This window comes from Heptranchias perlo, unplaced genomic scaffold (assembly GCF_035084215.1).
Source record: "Heptranchias perlo isolate sHepPer1 unplaced genomic scaffold, sHepPer1.hap1 HAP1_SCAFFOLD_56, whole genome shotgun sequence".
NCBI classification, from domain to species: Eukaryota; Metazoa; Chordata; class Chondrichthyes; order Hexanchiformes; family Hexanchidae; genus Heptranchias; species Heptranchias perlo.
Window position 1 is genome coordinate 4337611 of NW_027139581.1, and position 19991 is coordinate 4357601.

General features: G+C 44.3%; 1 gene segment (V, D, J or C); it reads right to left on the minus strand.

The window, feature by feature from the left end:
• Nucleotides 1–374: 374 nt before the first annotated feature.
• Nucleotides 375–19534, minus strand: LOC137315705 (Ig heavy chain C region-like). The segment is given in 7 exon segments: nt 375–831; nt 8334–8642; nt 9661–9978; nt 10094–10402; nt 17514–17563; nt 18804–19134; nt 19425–19534. Coding segments are annotated over 7 exon segments (1755 nt in total).
• Between the last annotated feature and the right edge of the window lie 457 nt (nt 19535–19991).

A 19991-nucleotide genomic window follows, 5' to 3' on the forward strand; every position in this document is an offset into this window, starting at 1 on the left:
GGGGGAGTCTAGGACAAGGGGACATAACCTTAAAATCAGAGCCAGGCCATTCAGGAGAGAAGTTCGGAAACATTTCTTCACACACCGGGTGGGAGAAGTGTGGAACTCTCTCCCACAAAAAGCAGTCGATGCTCAATTAATAATTTTAAAGCTGATTTATTTTTGCTAACCAAGGGTATTAAGGGATCTGGAGCCAAGGCGGGTGGATGGAGTTCGGATACAGATCAGCCATGATCTCAATGAATGGCGGAACAGGCTCGAAGGGCTGAATGGCCTCCGCCTGTTCTTGCGTTCCAACGGAATGTTGGCGCATTGGGTCTCCAAAGGGAACATATCCTGCTCCCGACTAACAAAAATAAATCAATTCCCATACATTTGACTCGTTAACAGAAAAAGGGTCTTTATTTGCTTTTAATTGAGGAATGGAAATGAGATAATCTCATTGACAAGAATTCACGGTGTCCATCAGTACAAGGGAAATGTTCACAAAACTCGGTTTACCGCTCGATTTATTAACCGTTCTGCTCATTATCTTCAAGGGAATGGCTTCATGTCCGACCACACAGGAGTAAGAAGCACCGCTGGTCCAATCCTCCGTCTTAATGGATAACATGCTGTACATGAAGAAGGAGCTACTGTCGTGCTCCGCCATCACCTCAGTGTTCTTGTAGCCGCTGGAATTCAGCGTCTTGTTATTAACGGTCCACTTGACAAAGATCTCTCTGGGAGAGAAACCTCTCACTAAGCAGGTGAGGGTCATAGACCGCTGAGCGGAGATTTCTTCTGCTAACGGGAGGAGGACAAACACAGACGGTTCATGTGGATTTGGATCTACAGAAAAAAATGTTTGGATATTAATAAGTGAGAGGCGATCATAGAGGGAATAAAGCGCAGCTTTAGGTTGTGAAGATTCACTTTGCACTCGGAGATATCGTTCCCTTGCCTAATTTTAAAAACTCTGTTTGTTGCTTTGTGCACGAGTCACTTAAGGTGACATCTCCCCTCTCCTCTACGTGCCTTGAGAAGGCCATCGTTTGAGAAATGTAACTGAGTGGCTTGTAGATAATTTGACAGGACAACTCCATCGTCCTGGAGCAAAGCCACATGTGCCGAAGATCGCATAGGGGTGATAGCCTCCCTTCGGATATAGACAGTAAAAGGAAAATGGACAAAAAGTTCGGATTTTTAACAGTCAGTTCAGGAACATAGGAACAGAAGGAGGCCATTCAGGCCCTCGAGCCTGTTCCGCCATTCAATTATAACATGGCTGATCTGTGTCTCAACTGCATTTACCCGCTTGGTTCCATATCTCTCAATAACTTTTATTACAGTATCATAATATGGTACAGCACAGAAGGAGGCCATTCGGCCCAACGTACCTATTCCGGCTCTTTGAATGCGCTATCCAATTATTCCCATTACCCTGCTCTTTCACGATAACTGTCCATTTTTTTCATTACAAGTATTAACCAATTCCGTTTTGAAAGTTACGATTGAATCTGCTTCCACCACCCTTTCAGGCAGAACATTCAGATCATTACATCTCGCTGCGTAAAAAATGTTTCCTCATGTCGCCTCTGGCTCTTTTGCCAACCACTTTAAATCTGTGTCCTCTGGTTACCGAACCTTCTGCCACTGGAAACAGTTTCTCCTTATTTACCTGATCAAAACCCTTCATGATTTTGAACACCTCCATAACATCTCCCCTTAACATTCTCTGTTCTAAGGAGAACAATCCCGGCTTCTCCAGTCTCCAAATAACCGAAATCTCTCATCCCTGGTGCCATTCTAGTAAATCTCGTCTGCACCCTCTCTGAGGCCTTGACATCCTTTATAATGTGTGGTGCCCAGAATTGAACACAACACTCCAGCTGAAACCTAACCAATGATTTATAAAGATTTAGCATAACTTATTTGCTTCTGTACTCTGTGCCTCTATTACAAAAGCCGAGGATCGCATATGGTTTATTAACAGCATTCTCAACTTCTCCTGCCACCTTCAAAGATTTCTGCACGTACAATCCCAGGTCTCTCTGTTCCTGCACTCCGTTTAAAATTCTACCATTTAGTTTATATTGTGTCTCTTCATTCTCCCTCCCAAAGAATGCATCACTTCATACTTCTCTGCGTTAAATTACATCTGCCATGTCTCTGCCCATTTCACCAGTCTGTCTATGTCCTCCTAAAGTTAGTTGCTATCCTTCACATTATTTACATTTCCGAGTTTCGTGTCATCAGCAAACTTTGTAATTGTACCCAGTATACCCAAGTCCATGTCATTAATGTATATCAAAAAGAGCAGAGGTCCTCATGCTGATTCCTGGAGAACACCACTCTTTACTTCCCTCCAGTCTGAAAAACTACCGTTCAACAATACTCTTTGCTTTCTGTCCCTTAGCGACAAAGGAAAGAAAAGGGGATGAGTTCCTGTGGTCAGTGTTTCAGGAGCCAGGGAGGAAGTTGAAAAGCAGGACCTCAAAGGTAGTAATCTCTGGATTACCCCCAGTGCCACCCGCTGGTGAGTACAGAAATTGGAAGATAAGGCAGGTTAATGCGTGGCTACAGACATGGCGCAGGATGGATGGCTTCAGAGTCTTGGGGCAGTGGGACCAGTTTTGGGATCGGAGTGCAAGGGTGGTGGAAGCAGATTCAATCGTGGCTTTTAAAAAGGAATTGGACAAATACTTCAAGGGAAAAAAATTGCACTGGTACTGGGCAAGCGTGGGGAAATGAGACTAACTGGATTGCTCTTTTTAAGAGCCGGCAGGGGCACGATGGGCCGAATGGCTTCCATCTGAGCTGGAACCATTCTATGATTATCCAATTTTGTATCCACGCTGCCGCTGTCCCTTTAATCCAGGGGGCTTTAATTTCGCTTAAAGGTCTATTATGTGGTACTTTATCAAATGCCTTCTGGAAGTCCATATACACAACATCAACCACATTACCCTCATAACCCTTCCCGTTACTTCATCAAAGAGCTCAATCAAGTTATCAAACACGATTTTCCTTTAACAAATCCGTGATGACTTTCATTTACCAGCCCACAATTTTCCAAGTGCCAATTAATTTTGTCCCGGATTATTCTCTCTCTAAGTTTCCCCACCACCGACATTCGGCTGACTGGTCTGTAACTGCCGGGTTTACCTTTTTGAACAGGCCTGTAACATTTGCAATCCTCCAATCCTCCGGCGCCATTCCCATGTCGAAGGAGGATTAGAAGGTTGTGGTGAGAGCCTCCGTAATTTCCACCCTTACTTCCCTCAGTAACCGAGGTTGCATCCCATCTGGACCGGGTGACTTTTCTACCTTGAGTACTGCCAATCTTTTAAGTACCTCGCCTATCTATTTTTATCCTATCCCATATCGCTACTGACCCCTCTTTTACGGCTAGACTGGCAGCATCCTTTTCTCTAGTGAAGGCCAATGCGGTGTATTCATTTAGTACCTCAGCCATGCCCTCTTCCTCCACAAGAAGATCTCTTTTTTTGTCCCTAATCGGTCCCACCCTTCCTTTCACTGCCCTTTTACAATTTACATCTTGATAAAAGACTTTTGGGTTCCCTTTTGTGCTGGCCGCTAATCCATTCTCATATTCTCTTTGCCGCTCTTATTTCCTTTTTAAATCTCCTCTGTACTTTCAGGATTCAACTTAGTCCTAAACTGTATTATGTGCCTTACATTTGCCATCAGCCTCCTTTTTCTGTTTCATTGTAATCTCTATATCTTTCGTCATCAAATGAGCTCTAGTTTTGGATGCCCTTCCTTTCCCCCTCGTGGGACTGGATGTGAACCATTTCCTCCTTGAAGGCCTCCCATTGTCCAACAACTAATTTGCAAACCAATCTTTGATTCCTATCCACCAGGACTAAGATCCCTTTTAGGTTCACTGAAATTAACCCTCCTCCAGTTAAATATTTTCACATTAGATTGTTCCTTGTCCTTTTCCATGACTATTCTAAATCTAATGATATTATGATCACTGTTCCCCAAATGCTCCCCCACTGAATCATGCTTTACTTGCCCCACTTCATTCCCAGAACTAGATCCAGCATTGCTTCCTTCCCCGCTGGGCTGGAAACACATTGTTCAACAAAGTTCTCTTGTACACATTTCAGGAATTCCTTTCCCTCTTTGCCCGATACATTGTGACTGTCCCAGCCTATATTGGGATCATGGAAGGCCCCCCATTATCACTAATCTATCGTTCTTGCATCTTTCCGTAATTTGCCTGCAAATTTGCTCCTGTATCTCCTTCCCATGATCTGGTGGCGTATAGTACACACCCAGTAGTGTAATAGCTCCTCCATTATTCTTTAATTTTAACCATATGGATTTTGTCTTTGACCCCCCCTCACCTTCATCATCACTTTCCAGTGCTATAATAGTTTAATTGATCAATACTGCCACTCCTCCTTTCATCCTTCACTATCTTTCCTGAATACCGTGTGGACAGGAATATTAAGTACCCATTCCCCCCAATCTTTGAGCCAGGTCTCTGCTATTGCCTCTATATCACAGTCCCATGTGGCGACTTGAGCCTGCAGCTCACCAACCTTATTTACCACGCTACGTCCATTTACACACATGCACTGCAAACTCATCTTAGACTGCCTAATTTCCCCCCTGGCTGATCCCTCCTATTTCTGAAGTACTCTTTGCTCAAGTGCTATTTGTCCCTCCCAGTCCTCTGTGCACCTTGCGTCTTCTCTATAATGTTTCATCCTGGTGCCCACCCTATTGTCAAATTTGTTCAAACCCTCGCCCACAGCAGCAGTTAACTTCCCAGCTCTGTTGAGGTGCAACCCGTCCATCTTGATCGGATCCCTCCTGCCTCACAACTGCTCCCAATGTCCCAGGTATCTGAAACCCACACTCCTGCACCATTTCTCCAGCCACGCATTAGCAAATCTTATTTGGCCAGTCCTATACTCACTAGCGCTTGGCTCTGGGAGTAATCCAGATTTTACTACCTTTGAGGTGCTGCTTTTGAACTTCCTCCCTAGCTCCTGAAACTCTGACTGCAGGAACTTTTCCTTCCTATGTCATCGGTTCCCACATGGACCATGATTTCTGGCTGTTCCCCTTCCCTCCTCAAAAGGTCCCGCATCTCTCAATGTTGTCCTTTACCCTGGCACCAGGGAGACAACACACATACAGGACTCATGTCGGCCCTTGCAGAAACGCCGGTCTATCTCCCTGAACACAATAATATAAGAACATAAGAAATACGATCAGGAGTAGGCCATACGGCCTCCCGAACCAGCTCCAACATTCAATAAGATCATGGCTGATCTTCAACCTCAACTCCACTTTCCAGCCCGATCCCCATATCCCTTGAATCATAGAAACATAGAAAATAGGAGCAAGAGTAGGCCATTCGGCCCTTCGGGCCTGCTCTGTCATGAAAATGATAAAAGCCGATCGTCCAACTCAGTGCCCTGTTCCTGCTTTATCACCATATCCCTTGATCCCTTTAACATTAACACATATATCGATCTCCTTCTTGAATACATCTGATGACTTGGCCTCTACTGCCCTCTGTGGTAGAAAATTCCACAGGTTCACCAACCTCTGATTGAAAAAATGTCTCCTCACCCCGGTGAGAAGTGGTATACCCCGTATCCTGAGTCTGTGACCCCTGGTTCTGGACTCCCCAGCAATCGGGAACATCCTCCCTGCATCAAGTCTGTCTAGTCCTGTTAGAATTTTGTATTTTTCGATGAGATCATCTCTCATTCTTCTAAACTCTGGTGAATATAGGCCGAGTCATTCCAATCCCTCCTCATCCTGCCATCAATCCTGCCATCCCAGGAATCAGTCTGGTAAACCTTCGTTGCACTCCCTCCATGGAAAGGACATCCTTCCTCAGATAAGGAGACCAAAACTGCACACAATACTCCAGATGTGGTCTCACCAAGGCCCCGTATAACTATAGTGAGATATCCCTGCTCCTGTACTCAAATGCTCGCTTTTAGCGACTGGTGTGCAAGGACACCCAGGTCTCGTTGCACCTCCCCTTTTCCCAAACTATCACCATTCAGATAATCATCTGCCTTTCTGTTTTTACAACCAAAGTTGATAACCTCACATTTATCCACGTTATACTGCATCCGCCATGTTCTTGCCCACTCACCCAACTTGTCTAAATCACTCTTTGCATCCTCCTTACAGCTCTCATTCCACCCCAGCTTGGTATCGTCTGCAAACTTGGAAATGTTACATTTAGTTCCCTCATCCAAATCATTGATATATATTGTGAATAGCTTGGGCCCAAGCACTGTTCCCTGCGATACCTCACTAGTCACTGCCTGGCACCCGGAAAAAGACCCGTTTATTCCTATTCTCTGTTTCCTGTCTGTCAAACAATTCTCGATCCATGCCAATATATTCCCCCCAATCCCATGTGCTTTAATTTTGCACACTAACCTCTTGTGTGGCACCTTATCAAAAGCCTTCTGAAAATCCAAATACACCACATCTACTGGTTCTCCCTTATCTATTCTGCTGGTTACATCCTCAAAAAACTCCAGTAGATTTGTTAAGCATGATTTCCCTTTCATAAACCAATACTGACTTTGTCCATTCACGTGAATGCCTTCCAAGTATTCTGTTGTCACATCTTTCATAATAGACGATAGCATTTTTCCCACTGTTGATGTTACGCTAACTGGTCTGTAATTCCCTGTTTTTTCTCTCCCTCCTGTTTGAAATAGTGGGGTTACATTTGCCAGCCTCCAGCTGTAGGAACTGTTCCAGAGTCTATAGAATTTTGGAAGATGATCACCAATGCATCCACTATTTCAAGGGCCACTTCCTTTATTACTCTGGGATGCAGATTATCAGGCCCTGGGGATTTGTCAGCCTTTAGCCCAAATAATTTCCGAAGCACATTATCTTTTTACCAATAATTCCCCCAGAGTCCAAAAATCTATCTATCTCAGCCTTGAATATATTCAACGACTCAACATCCACATTCCTCTGGGGTAGAGAATTTCACAGATTCACAACCCTCTGAGTGAAGAAATTCCACCTCACCTCAGTCTTAAATGGTCGACCCCTTATCCTGAGTCTATGCCCCTTAGCTCCAGCCAGGGGAAACAACCTCTCAGCATCTACCCTGTCAAGCCCCCTCAGAATCTTATATTTTTCAATGAGATCACCTCTCATTCTTCTAAAATCCAGAGAGTATAAGGCCATTGTACTCAATCTCTCCTCACAGGACAACCCTCTCCTCCCAGGAATCAATCCAGTGAATCTTCTTTGCACCGCATCAAAGGCAAGTTTATCCTTCCTCAGATAAGCAGACCGAAACTGTACGCAATACTCCAGGTGAGGTCTCAACAAAGCCCTGTAAAATTTTAGTAAGACTATTGAACCCCCTATAACAACTGCATTTCTCTCGCTCGCAGTTCAGCCGAGTCTCCCGTGGTGCAGTGGATTTGCTCCGGATTGCACGTAATCCAGCAACAAACTATTAATCTCAGTTTTGAAATTTCCAATTGACCTCCAGCCTCACCAGCTTTTTTGGGGAGAGAGTTCCAGATTCCCACTGCCGTTTGTATGAAGAAATGTTCCCTAGCATCACCCCTGAACGACCTAGCTCTAATATTAAGGTTATGCCCCCTTGTTCTGGACTCCCTCAGTTTCTCCGGTGTCAGCCAGCGAATTTACAGGATTATTGAGTTCAATTTCGCTACTTGCCGTGGTGGGGGTAAAAGAGTTTCCTCTAATCCAAGCTCTGCAGAGGGGACCGAGAAGTGAGAAAAGCCTTTCGTTCGGAATAAAAGAGTTTCCTCTCCATTTTGTCCATTTACCAACTTTATTGTTTATTCATTCCCGGGATGTGGGCGCCTCTCGTGAGGTCGGCTTTTATTGCCCATCCATAGTTGTCCTTGAGAAGGTGATGGTGAGCCTTCTGCTTGACCCGCTACAGTCCGTATAGTGAAGGTACTCCCACAGTGCTGTTAGGAGGGAGTTCCGGAAATTTGAATGGGACAATGAAGGAATGGCGATACATGCCCAAATCGGGATGAGTTGTGATTTTAAGGTGAACTTGGAGGTGATGGTGTTCCCATGCACCTGTTGGTAGGGGCCGCGGGTTTGGGAGGTGCTGCCAAAGAAGCCTGCTCGAGTTGCTGCAGTGTATCCTGTAGATGGTACACACTGCAACCACAGTGCGCCGGTGGTGGAGGGAATGAATGTTTAAGGTGGTGGATGGACTAAACTATGCCATGGGGATAGACTATGCATATATTTAATGAATAGAAGTCATGTACACGCACTGAGAAGATTCACAATGTGACACTTGTTGCTGCAACCTCACTGCTCACCTCGTTCCTTGTGTATGGACGCTCTTTTAGGAGTTGGAAGATCCTGATGGCTCACCACGCAATAGAACGTATCCCCACTCAGCCACGCTTGTGTCGAGATGTCTACTTTGCTGATCAGGCTGTCGGAGCCCTCGCCAGGTTGGACGGCAATCTCTGATTTTAAAGGCTGCTGTTCTCTGGTCCAGGACACGTTGACCCCATTCGGAGCATCAGACACGACACAGGTCAAAGTCACCGTCGCCTCCAGTAAAACCTGTTCTTGTGATGGTGGCAGAATTGTGACTTCTGGTTCACCGGGTGGAGGACAATCTGTGAGAGGAAAATAAATGTGAACCGATCTATTCTCTGGAGAATTGTGAAGCGAACGTTCAGCCTTTATTTGATTAAAGACAAGGAAAGTCATTTTTACTTTGGGCGATATGGACTCAGCCTCCCATTATACAGTGCGCCTGATTTTCCGTGCCACTAATCAGGAATGTGACCATTGGTGACTCCCCCATTCCCTGGAACAGTTGTGTTGAAGCACAGCTCTGATGCTCTACTTGCGCACCGCCTGATTTCGGCTCACTGAGAACAAAACTGGGACCAGGATCGCAGACTGATCCGATGACATGTCCGCAGAGGAATCCCTTCTGGGCCGGGGCTCTGGAACGTCTGCAGTGCTCACTGAACTGTAACAGAGGCAGAGAGAGTCAGGCCGTCCAGGAGAAGGAAGCAAGTAACTAGATACTCGGTAAAGAAAGAAAGAACTTGCATTTATCCAGCGCTTTTCATCACCTCAGGACGTCCCAGAGCGCTTTACAGACAAAAAACTACTTTTGACGTGTGGTCACTGTTGAAATGTTGGAAACTCAGCTATCAATTTGCTCACAGCAAACTCCCACCAACAGCAATGTGATAATGACCGGGTAATCTCTTTTAGTGATGTTGGTTGAGGGATAAATATTGGCCAGGACACAGGGGAGAACTCCATTGCTTGTCTTCTAGATATTGCTGTGTGATCTTTTCCTTTCACCTGAGAGGGCAGATCGGGGCCTCGGTTTAACGTCTCAACAAGATGGCACCTCCCATAGTGCAGCGCTCCATCAGTCCTGACTGGGAGTGTCAGCCTCGATTTTATGCTCAAGTCTCTGGAGTGGGATTGAACCCACGACCTTCTGACTCAGAGATGATCAATAACATCAATGATATGTTCCTAATAATTGGTGAAAGAAGTTATCAGTCCCCCCACACACCCTCACCCCCACCCCACGGAACACTGACTGTAAATTTCGGTAGAATTTGGCACTTCGATGCATCTGGCCTCAGCTCCCGGTTTGCCTCTTACCTGGAGAACTGGTGATATTTTTGCTCTGGATGCTCTTGCTCGCTTTGTGAGTGACGGAGCAGGTGTATACCGCACCGTTGAACCATTCCCTGGAGGTGATTTCCAGCCGACTACTGACGCTGAAGTTGCCGTTCTCTTCACAGGGAGGAGAGGTGACGAACCCGGACTTCACGGGCAATCCGCCCTTCAGCCACTGCACGTCGATGGGTTTTGGTCGGAATTCGGATATTAAACACACGGCCGTTACATGTTTGCTGGATAAGATTTCCTGAGGAGAACTTTGCGTGAGGATAACAGTTGGAGGGACCGCAGGCAATCCTATTGTGGGAATTCAAGGAAAAAAGGTGATTTCACCATTTAAAAATTAAATAATTCTGTATTGGAAAATTCTGTTATCTTTTCACATCTTGGTCGCCATCGAGCTCACACCAACCTCGAAAGTGCAGCTTCACTGTCTTCCAGGCAGATCCGCTGTGCCGAACAACGCAGTAGACTTTGCTGCTCTCCATCTCTGACTCGGGGATCGTTAACTGGCTGCTCAGGGTGTAGGTTCCCTTCTTGTTGAACACTGACGGGTAGGTCATGAATCCACTGGTGATGCTTTGGTCATTTTTGGTCCAGGAAAGGATGGCTTTTTCGGGGGAATAGTTAATCGCCAAGCACCCGACCGTCACCAAACCTTCAGTATTGGGTTCTCCACAGGACGATAGCAGGGCGAAGAGTGTCGGAGCAGACGGTTCAGCTGTGAAAGAGGAACAAATTGAACACAAAAGTGAAACTCCGCGATCACATTTACATGAAACGCCCGCATGTTTTGAATATCCGCCAGAATCTGCACCAATTGCATCATTTGAGGATCACAAACAACAATGAAAAGTGAGCCTCTGCTGATTGTGAGGCCTGACTTGAAATGGGCTCACCGAACCCCAGTCTGGCACATCGGAAAGTCCGGAGACAGGAAAGTCCATTCGGCCCATCAAGCTCCATCCACCCAGACTCAGTACAAGGAAATTGTATCATTGACTTCGCCCAACTCCTTGTCGCCACTCCAATAACGAGCACATATTCTCTCCCCTACCTGTTCTCAAATAAAGTTCAGGCAAAAATATTAATATCACTGGTCTGGAAATTCCCCCAGGCTACTCCCTGTAAACGGAGTTTCCACTCCACTTCCCACGAAGCCTCGCAGGCGGAGCGGGAGCAGCTCTGACGAATTTCTCGGCATATAAGTCTGAATATCCATCGAGGCCAAGAGGGGGCTAGATAAAAAATCGGGCGTATACGTTTAGAGGAACTGTTAGCAGCAGGGATGGAAAGTTGGTTGGTGGACAGGAAACACAGGGAAACGGTTAACGTGTCCTTCAGATTGGAGAACGGCTGGAAAGTGAAGTCCTCCTGGTGTCAGTATTCGGGGCACTTCTGTTTACCTACATTCGATGGTTTATACTTGGCGACAGGGAATAAAATCTCGAAAGTTGCTAACGACAAAAAAGTACATGATTTGGCAAGCAGCGAGGAGGAATGCAAAAATCTTCATGAAGACAGAGGCAGGATGGGAGAATGGGCGGGCATGTGGCAGATATAATTTAGTAAGTGTGCGGAATGTGGGACTGTACACTCAGGGATCTGAAACTAAGTGTTCGGATATGCAAACAGATCTAAAGTGCGAAATTCTTAAATTCTTAAAAATGCGATTGCACACCAACAACATCTTGCATTTCTATCGCGCCTTTAACGTTGTAAAACGTCCCAAGGCGCTTCATAGGAGCGATTATCAAACAAAATTTGACAATGAGGCCCATAAGGAGATGTTAGGACAGGTGAACAAAAGCTTGGTCAAAGAGGTAGGTTTTAATGAGCATCTTAAAGGGGAGGGAGAGGTGGAGAGTTGGAGAGGTTTAGGGAGGCGATTACAGAGTTTAGGGCCAAGACAGCTAAAGGCACGGCCACCAATGGTGGAGCGATTAAAATCGGGGATGAGCAAGAGGCCGGAATTGGAGGAAAACAGAGACCTCGGAGGGCTGTCCGGCTGGAGGAGGTTACAGAGATAGGGAGGGGTGAGGCCATGGAGGGATATGAAAACAAGGATGATAAATTTAAAATCGAGGCGTTCCCGGGCCGACAGCCAATGGACGTCAGCGATCAAAGGGGTGAAGGGTGAACGGAACTTGGTGCGAGTGAGGATACGGGGCAGCAGAGTTTTGGATCAGCCCAAGTTTATGGAGGGCGGAAGATGGGAGGCCGGCCAGGAGAGCATTGGAATAATCAAGTTTAGTGGTAATAAAGGCATGGATGAGGGCTTCAGCAGCAGATGAGCTGAGGCAGGGGTGGAGATGGGTGATGTTACGGAGGCGGAAGTAGGCGGTCTTGATGATGGAGAGGATTTGTGGTCGGAAGCTCAATTCAGGGTCAAATTGGACGCCGAGTTTGTGAACGGCCTGGTTCAGCCTCAGAGAGTGGCCAGGGAGAGAGATGGAGTCGGTGGCCTCTGGAACGGAGTTAGTGGCGAGGACCAAAGACAACGACTTCTGTCCTCCCAATATTTAGTTGGAGGACATTTTTCTCATCCAGCACTGGATGTCGGACAAGCAGTGCGATAAATCAGAAACAGTGGAGGGTTGAGGGAGGTGGTGGTGAGGTCGAGCTGGGTGTCCTCAGCGTACACGTGGGATCTGACGTCGTGTTTTCGTTTGATGTCGCTGAGAGGCAGCATGTAGATTAGAAATAGGAGGGGGCCAAAGATAGATCCTTGGGGGACTCCAGAGTTAACGGTGCGGGAGCGGGAAGAGAAGCCATTGCAGGTGATTCTCTGGCTACCACTGAGTAGCTAAGAATGGAACCAGGCGAGCGCAGTCCCGCCCAGCTGGACGACGGAGAAGAGGCTCTGGAAGAGGATGATGTTGTTAATCGTATCAAAGGCTGCAGGCAGATCGAGAAGGATGAGGAGGGATAGCATAAGATAAGAGCTTATGGTGTTGGGGGTTATATAATGGCATGGATAGAGGATTGGCTAACTAACAGAAAACAAAGAGTCGGAATAAAAGGGTCATTTTCAAAATGGCAATCTGTAACTAGTGGGGTGCCGCAGGGCTCAGTGCTGGGGCCTCAACTATTTACTAAATATATCAATGACTTGGATGAAGGAACAGAGTGTCCTGTGGCCAAATTTGCTGATGATACAAAGATAGGTGAAAAGCAAGTTGTGATGAGGACACAAAGTATTTGCAAAGGGATATTGACATGTTAAGCTATTGGGCAAAAAATTGGCAGATGGAATTTAATGTGGAAAAATGTGAAGTCATCCACTTTGGGAGGAAAAATAAGAAAGCAAAATATTATTTAAATGGAGAAATACTACAAAATGTTGCGGTACAGAGGGATCTGGGTGTCCTCGTACATGAAACACAAAAATTCAACATAAAGGTGCAGCAGGTAATCCGGACGGCAAACGGAATATTGGCCTTTATTTCCAGGGGGTTAGAGTATAAAAGCAGGGAAGCCATGCTACAAGTGTACTGGATGCTGGTGAGACCATACCTGGAGTACTGCGTACAGTTCTGGTGCCGTTATTTAAGGAAGGACATACTTGCATTGGAGGCAGTTCAGAGAAGGTTCACTAGGATGATTCCGGGTATGAAAGGTTTGTCTTACGAGGAAAGATTGAACAGGTTGGGTCTGTACTCATTGGAGTTTAGAAGAATGAGAGGAGATCTTATTGAAACATACAAGATTCTGAGGGGACTCGATAGGTGAATCTAAAACTAGGGGGCAGTCTCAGAATAAGGGGGTCGCCCGTTTAAGACGGATATTAGCAGGAATTTCTTCTCCCAGAGGGTTTTGAATCTATGGGATTCTTTACCCCAAAAAGCTGTGGAGGCTGAGTCATTGAACACATTCAAGGCTGAGTTAGACAAATTTCTGATCAGCAATGGAGTCAAAGGAAATGGTGAAAGGGTGGGAAAGTGGAGTTGAGGTAAAAATCAGATCAGCCATGATCTCATGAAATGGCAGAGCAGGCTCGAGGGGCCGAATGGCCAACTCCTGCTCCTATCTCTTATGGTCTCTTATGGGAGGCGAGAACACATTCAAAGACTTTGGAGAGGAAAGGGAGGTTGGAGATGGGGCGGTAGTTTGCAAGGGCAGAAGGGGCAAGTGTGGGTTTTTTTTAGTACGGGGGTGATGACGGCAGATTTGAAGGGGAGGGGTCAGTACCTGAGGAGATCGAACCGTTAATAATATCAGCTAACATGTATCGTTAACAATATCGGCTAACATTGGGGCCAGGAAGGGAAGTTTGGTGGTCAACAGTTTGTTGGGAATTGGGTCGAGGGAGCAGGAGGTGGGTCTCATGGACAGGATGAGAAGTGGGATATTTAAATCCTTCTTTGGCAGCAACGCAAAATCGACGATAACGAATTGCAGCCCATTTTACAATCCACCCAACTTTCATTTCTATATAAGTGAAGAGGAATTTGTTCAGTGTGGGTGTGATATAGGGGCAGAAATCCGCCTTGGGTAGTGGGGCAAAGGGGGCAGTATCGAATCGGCCGCCTGTTTCTCGCCCCGCCTGATATTCACTCCCATTGAAGCATAATGGGAGGTTGTTGCAATACCGCCAGTTGTGAGCTACCGCCCATAGGGTATCAATTCATCATGTCTGTGGGGCAAAACGGGCGACAGCCAATCGATGACCCATTTTGCACTGCCTTGAATGGAAAAGAAACTCGGGCAGGGGGAAAACGAGCTGTCGATTGGCTGTCGTTGACTTTGCGTTTCTCTCTCATGGTCTGAAGAACGATGTATAGAGAGATAATGTCACCTCTTAATGTGAACCCTTTCTCTCTCATGGTCGAAAGAACGGTGTATAGAGAAATAATGTCACCTCCAAATGTGAACCCTTTCTCTCTCATGGTCTAAAGAACGGTGTATAGAGAAATAATGTCACCTCTTAATGTGAACCCTTTCTCTCTCATGATGCATCGAGCAACTTCTCCCATTTGCTTTCTTGCTGTAATCAAATATTGGGCCAAGTTTCGGGGTAATTTCTGTTTACTCCTAATGTCCCGTCACTTCAAGATACATAAAAAATAATAATATCAACAACAATAATAAAAGTAATACTCATAATGTGGTAGTAATCGTATTATTATCAACAGCAATAATAATAACTATTAATAATGTTAGACGAGACACGCCTTGTAAATGCGGGTAGGACCTTTGGACCAGAACTGTTCCCTGTCCTATTCTCCCGCCGCCCTCAACACATCCGAGTCCGGGTCTCTGTATTGTTTGTTTACCGCCTGGCTCGGGTCTCAAATCACCAACACAGTTGAGCTGCGCAACCTCTATTTGTAAAGTAGCGCTCTTCCGTTTCTTAAGTGATCTGTGCCATTGCCTCTTCTGCAGAGAAACGGTTTAATAAAACACTAAAGGTAGATTTCTGTCTTCCCCTGGCTGAACATGAAGGATAATCTCAGCGTCGCGCTGAACCACAATCTGAGGTGGGGGGAGGGGGGAGGGAAATCTGATCGGGAAAACTGGACGTCCCTCACAGAATCCACCTGATCTTCCTCCTATTTAAACTAATGGAAGTAAAATCGGGAGAGTTTTGTCGCAGGTATGCAATCCTTTCCACTCAAATATCCTCTCTGTGCACAGAGCAGGGATTGTTTAACGCCCAGGCGGGACTCTACATCTTGCACAGTATAACGTCGAAATGTGTGATTCAGGATAATTCAAGTTTAATTGCAACGACACAAGGATCCGTGTAAAACAGAACAGCGCTTCGTTTAATTATCAGAGACCCTGAATATAAACGGAGCAATTGGAGAAACGAGCCTTTGGTTCGAACTTCTAACTTCGGCGGGAGCGCAATACAGGGAAAACCAGGCGTTGTTTAATTCGGAGATCCCATCCGCTACCGCCCGTTTTACGCCCCGCACAAGTTGAATTTTACCTCCAGAGTGCTGATAATAAATTAATGTTGATATTAACGTCATGATAGTTAAGCAAATCTGTTTGAAGTTTAAAATTGCTTCTAATTTTGTTCCAGCCTCACGAGCCCTGTAGTTTTTAAAATGTAATTAACTAATGTAACTGAATTTAATGAAGATCATTTTTAACAATTCTGTTTGACTTCCAGCAGTATCTGCATCGCTGCCTCCAACCTTATAATTTCCCCCACTCTGCCTAGTTTATTTATTGTCTATTTCCAACCTTGTGAAGTCTGAAAGTTCTTTGATTAAAATATATTGGTGTTAATTTTGACTTGGTGGGACAGTGTAAAAATGGTGATTCACGTCATTAGAAATAAAAGCCGGGAGAGATGTTAAACGGGCTGTCGACTCCCCAGCACCCGTTTCGCACTGTCGCCAAAGTCAAAATTACCCCCATTCATTTCAAAAATTCTATACCAGTTTATCTCTTTCTGCCTATGATTTTCTACACTTCTTTAGTAAAGCCTGTCTCACTGCCTAAAAGAGATAATATACAAAGAGCCAGCATTTTTGGACAGTTTACTGACAATAAAACTTCCTCCATGGAAGAGTAATTACTTAATAAACCAAGAGGTATTTTAAATTGAAATCTATCCAGGAAAAGGCTCCACATTATTCATTAATTAAATATAATATATAAAATCATTAAGACGAAACCAGGATACAGCAACTAATTAAAATCTGCAGTGAGACCTTATGGAGCTCAATCACAACTGAATAAGAAAGGCGGTGATTTGACAAATTAATTGTAACATAACCGATTTATTTTTCTCCCATCTCTGACATTTTCTCCTGACGGTGTTGTGTATGGGACATTTGTGGTAGGCGGTTTGTGTTTAATTGATTATATTGTAAGTTAACATTGATATTAACTGATGCTGTATTAAATTAAAATAAAATCCAATATTAATTTTAAACCTGCTTCTGTGCATTGTGGAAATATTAACAACATTTTCGTTACAGATATTCAATATTAACGAATCGAATATTATACTAATAGATGAATACATTAGTTTTATGTAAAAAAAGGCACAGAAATGAGTGTCAAATTACGCAGCGAGTTGTTATGATTTGGAATGCAGTGAAAGGGCGGTGGAAGCAGATTTAAAAGTAACTTTCAAAAGGGAATTGGATAAATACTTGAAGGGGATAAAACAGGACTACGAGGAAAGAGCAGGGGAATGGGACTGATTGGATAGTTCTTTCAAAGAGCTGGCAGAGGCACGATGGGCCGAATGGCCTCCTCCTGTGCTGTACCTACTCTGATACTATGATGCATCTAGCTTCTAATAACTTTATGCTCTGACTCGACACAATTAGAATCTCTTTAGTTTTCTGAGCTCACTGAAACAATATAGACTGCGAATTTTCACAGTGTCTTTCACATGATGGAGTCAGGAGTGGATTTTTAAGCAGTTTTCCATACGGCCGAGCGAGTACTCTACACTCATAAAGAATTTCAGTGTATCCTGAAAGGAGCCCGATGTACATGATCTCGGACCGAGCCCACAGCATTTGGGACAACATTATAACCGAGAACTGCATTAGCCAGATGTTATCAAATTAAACATTGCAGAAACAAAAATAAACACAGTTCAGCATCAGGTTTCGAGTTTCAAATAACCCATACGAGCAGATAAACACGATCCCACAATAATCAAGGAGAAATGCACAAGTAAAACAGCTGCTTTGATCTAAAAAACTCAGATGCACAATCAAAAGTTACACAACAATAAATCTAAGGAAACAGTGCCAACTTCACAGGATTGTGGAAATAATTAACTCTTAAAACCAAACGAAATATAAGATTAAACATACAAATTAAACACTGCTACTAAATTAGTGCATGTTTCTTACCTGCAGTCACCGTCACCATGGTCCCTTGTCCCCAGTAGTCCAAGTAATCACTGTGTTACATTCCTTCACCTGGGTCACACAAAAAGGGGCTCTGCATACGGTATAGAAAACAGTCTACATTATTTTAAGTTTTTACATTCCAGAGGCAAGGTAATGTTACGATAGATTTATGTGATATTAAAAATCATTATATATGGTAACAAATGGTTCCATTTGATTGTTTATAAATTACTTTGAAGTTTGCTATGTCATACATGAGTTGATGAACATTTTTCCAAATCGCCAACAATTTCGTGAATAATTGTTATAGTTGATCTGCCTAATCCTCGCCAGGACTGCAGTGCGAGATAACAATACATGAATATTACTTTAATACATTCCCATTTGTATTCCAGCCGGAGCACTGCCCCAGTTTCACCACATGAGTGTTGAAAGGGTTTTTTTATTGACAATTAATGCTGTGCCACCCAGGTATACACCATGATACACACCGTGTCAAATACTTCTGCTAACATATAGCTTTGGTATGTAGATCTAAATTCCAAACAGCTTACAAAAAACTCGACACAGATTCACCAGTGGATGCATTAATGTGATGCTTGTATCAGTATAACCTGTTATATGTTTATAAAAAGCCACGTTTCACTGTTAAGACACACAACCAGTCTTTGCATGGAATTTAAATTCGTCAGTTCAATTTACCCTTTATATCTGGTTTTATAAACTTGGAGATATTTCTGACAGTGATATATATGGAATGACACTAATGTTGCTGTTTGTGATGATTTTGTGATCACAGATTTCAGCAGGATCCCGCTGAGTGTTACTGTATGACGAGATGTCGATATGAAGCACAGTGGATCCACTGTATTATCACAATGACACACGCCAGCACAAATACTGCACTCGCTCTCTGTTCAGCACTGTCTGTCAAAATTCACTTTCAATAAACCCTTATTGGGACTGCAACCTGACTAGAAATTCACTCAGGGTGACAGAAAGAGAACACATCTGTGCACATCAGCGACCAGTGGTGGAATATATTGAAACAAGTATTAACTTCAAATTTCCATTCCTCACACATAGAAGTGCTGGACATACAGCAGAGTCCCTTCTTCTCATTATTGCAACAATAGTTCATATTTTATATCAGTTAACTGTCCTTAAACAAGGTGCTTTGGTAAGAAATACCGTCTATTTGAAAGTACTACTATTAACATTGCACTTTATTTAATTACTAACCGTCAGGTTATAGTTGGAACGGTTGGATTTCTCCTCCTGTTTTTGTACAGGTCCAGCCCCGGACTCCCTCCCCGTGGGTCTCTTGCACAGTAATACATGGCGGTGTCTTCGGTCTTCAAATTAGTCATTTTCAGATAAAAGGTCGTGCTGTCTTTGGAAGGGGTGAATCGATCTTGAACTCCGGGTGCGTAATAATTCGTGGATGTGGACCTAAGATAGGTCAGTAACCACTCCAGCCCTTTCCCTGGAACTTGCTTAACCCAAGCCATGTAATAGCTGTCGATATCGAACCCAGTCACCGAACAGGACAGTGTCTGAGTCTCCGTGGGCTTTGCGGTAACGGAATCCGATTGAGTCAGCACGATGTTGCATTGGACATCTGAGAGTGGGGGGGAAAAGATCGGATGTCACTTAAAACAGGCAAAATTAAAGATAGTCATAAAAGTAAAACAGAATATTTAAAAACGATAGCTTGGTTAATCATCCCTCTTCTCGTTCTTTTTTATACAATATCTTGAACGAATTATTGAAGGTTTAATTTTGTTGTCATGCTGGAGAACTGATAAATCGGTTCTTTCCTGGCGTATTTGCAATTTCGCGAAGATAATCTTCACATTGTAATCAGAGGAATTTCCCCCACCCTGAGCTGAAAAGGGAAAGAATACTCACAGGTAAAGTAAGACAGAAGTAAACAGAGGTAGAAGCCAAGCGCCATCGTTTGCTTTCTTGATCAAACTCTCTGCTCCCCAGAACAGCCTCCTGATTGCTGACCTGAAGCCGAGCGCTCCACTATTTAAACTGCCTGCAGCTCCGTGAGCTAAAGTCCGGGGCTGGAAATCATCCGCCTCCTTCAGCAGTAGTTTGGCTCCTCCTCTCTTTTCCTTTCTCAGCTCAACGATCTGATTTTCGATCACAAAAAATTAGCACCAATAATCCATTTTCTGTGCTCACCTCTCAAAATTACCTTTGCTTTGTATTGGCTAATTATCGATCTACATAATACAGTCAATCCAAAACAAATTTAGTTTAAAAGACAGTACAAGGAGTCTGATTCTCCCCACATTTTTATTCCCTATACATTTGGTGTCAGTGAATAGAATGCAAAAGGAGAGAGGAAGTGATTATTATTGTCCCAATTCTATTGGACGTTTAACAAACTTTGGGAAACCATTGCCTTTATTTTCGGGTATCAGATATCGTTTCTGTGCAGTTCTTTACTAAATGTGAGCTCTCCCC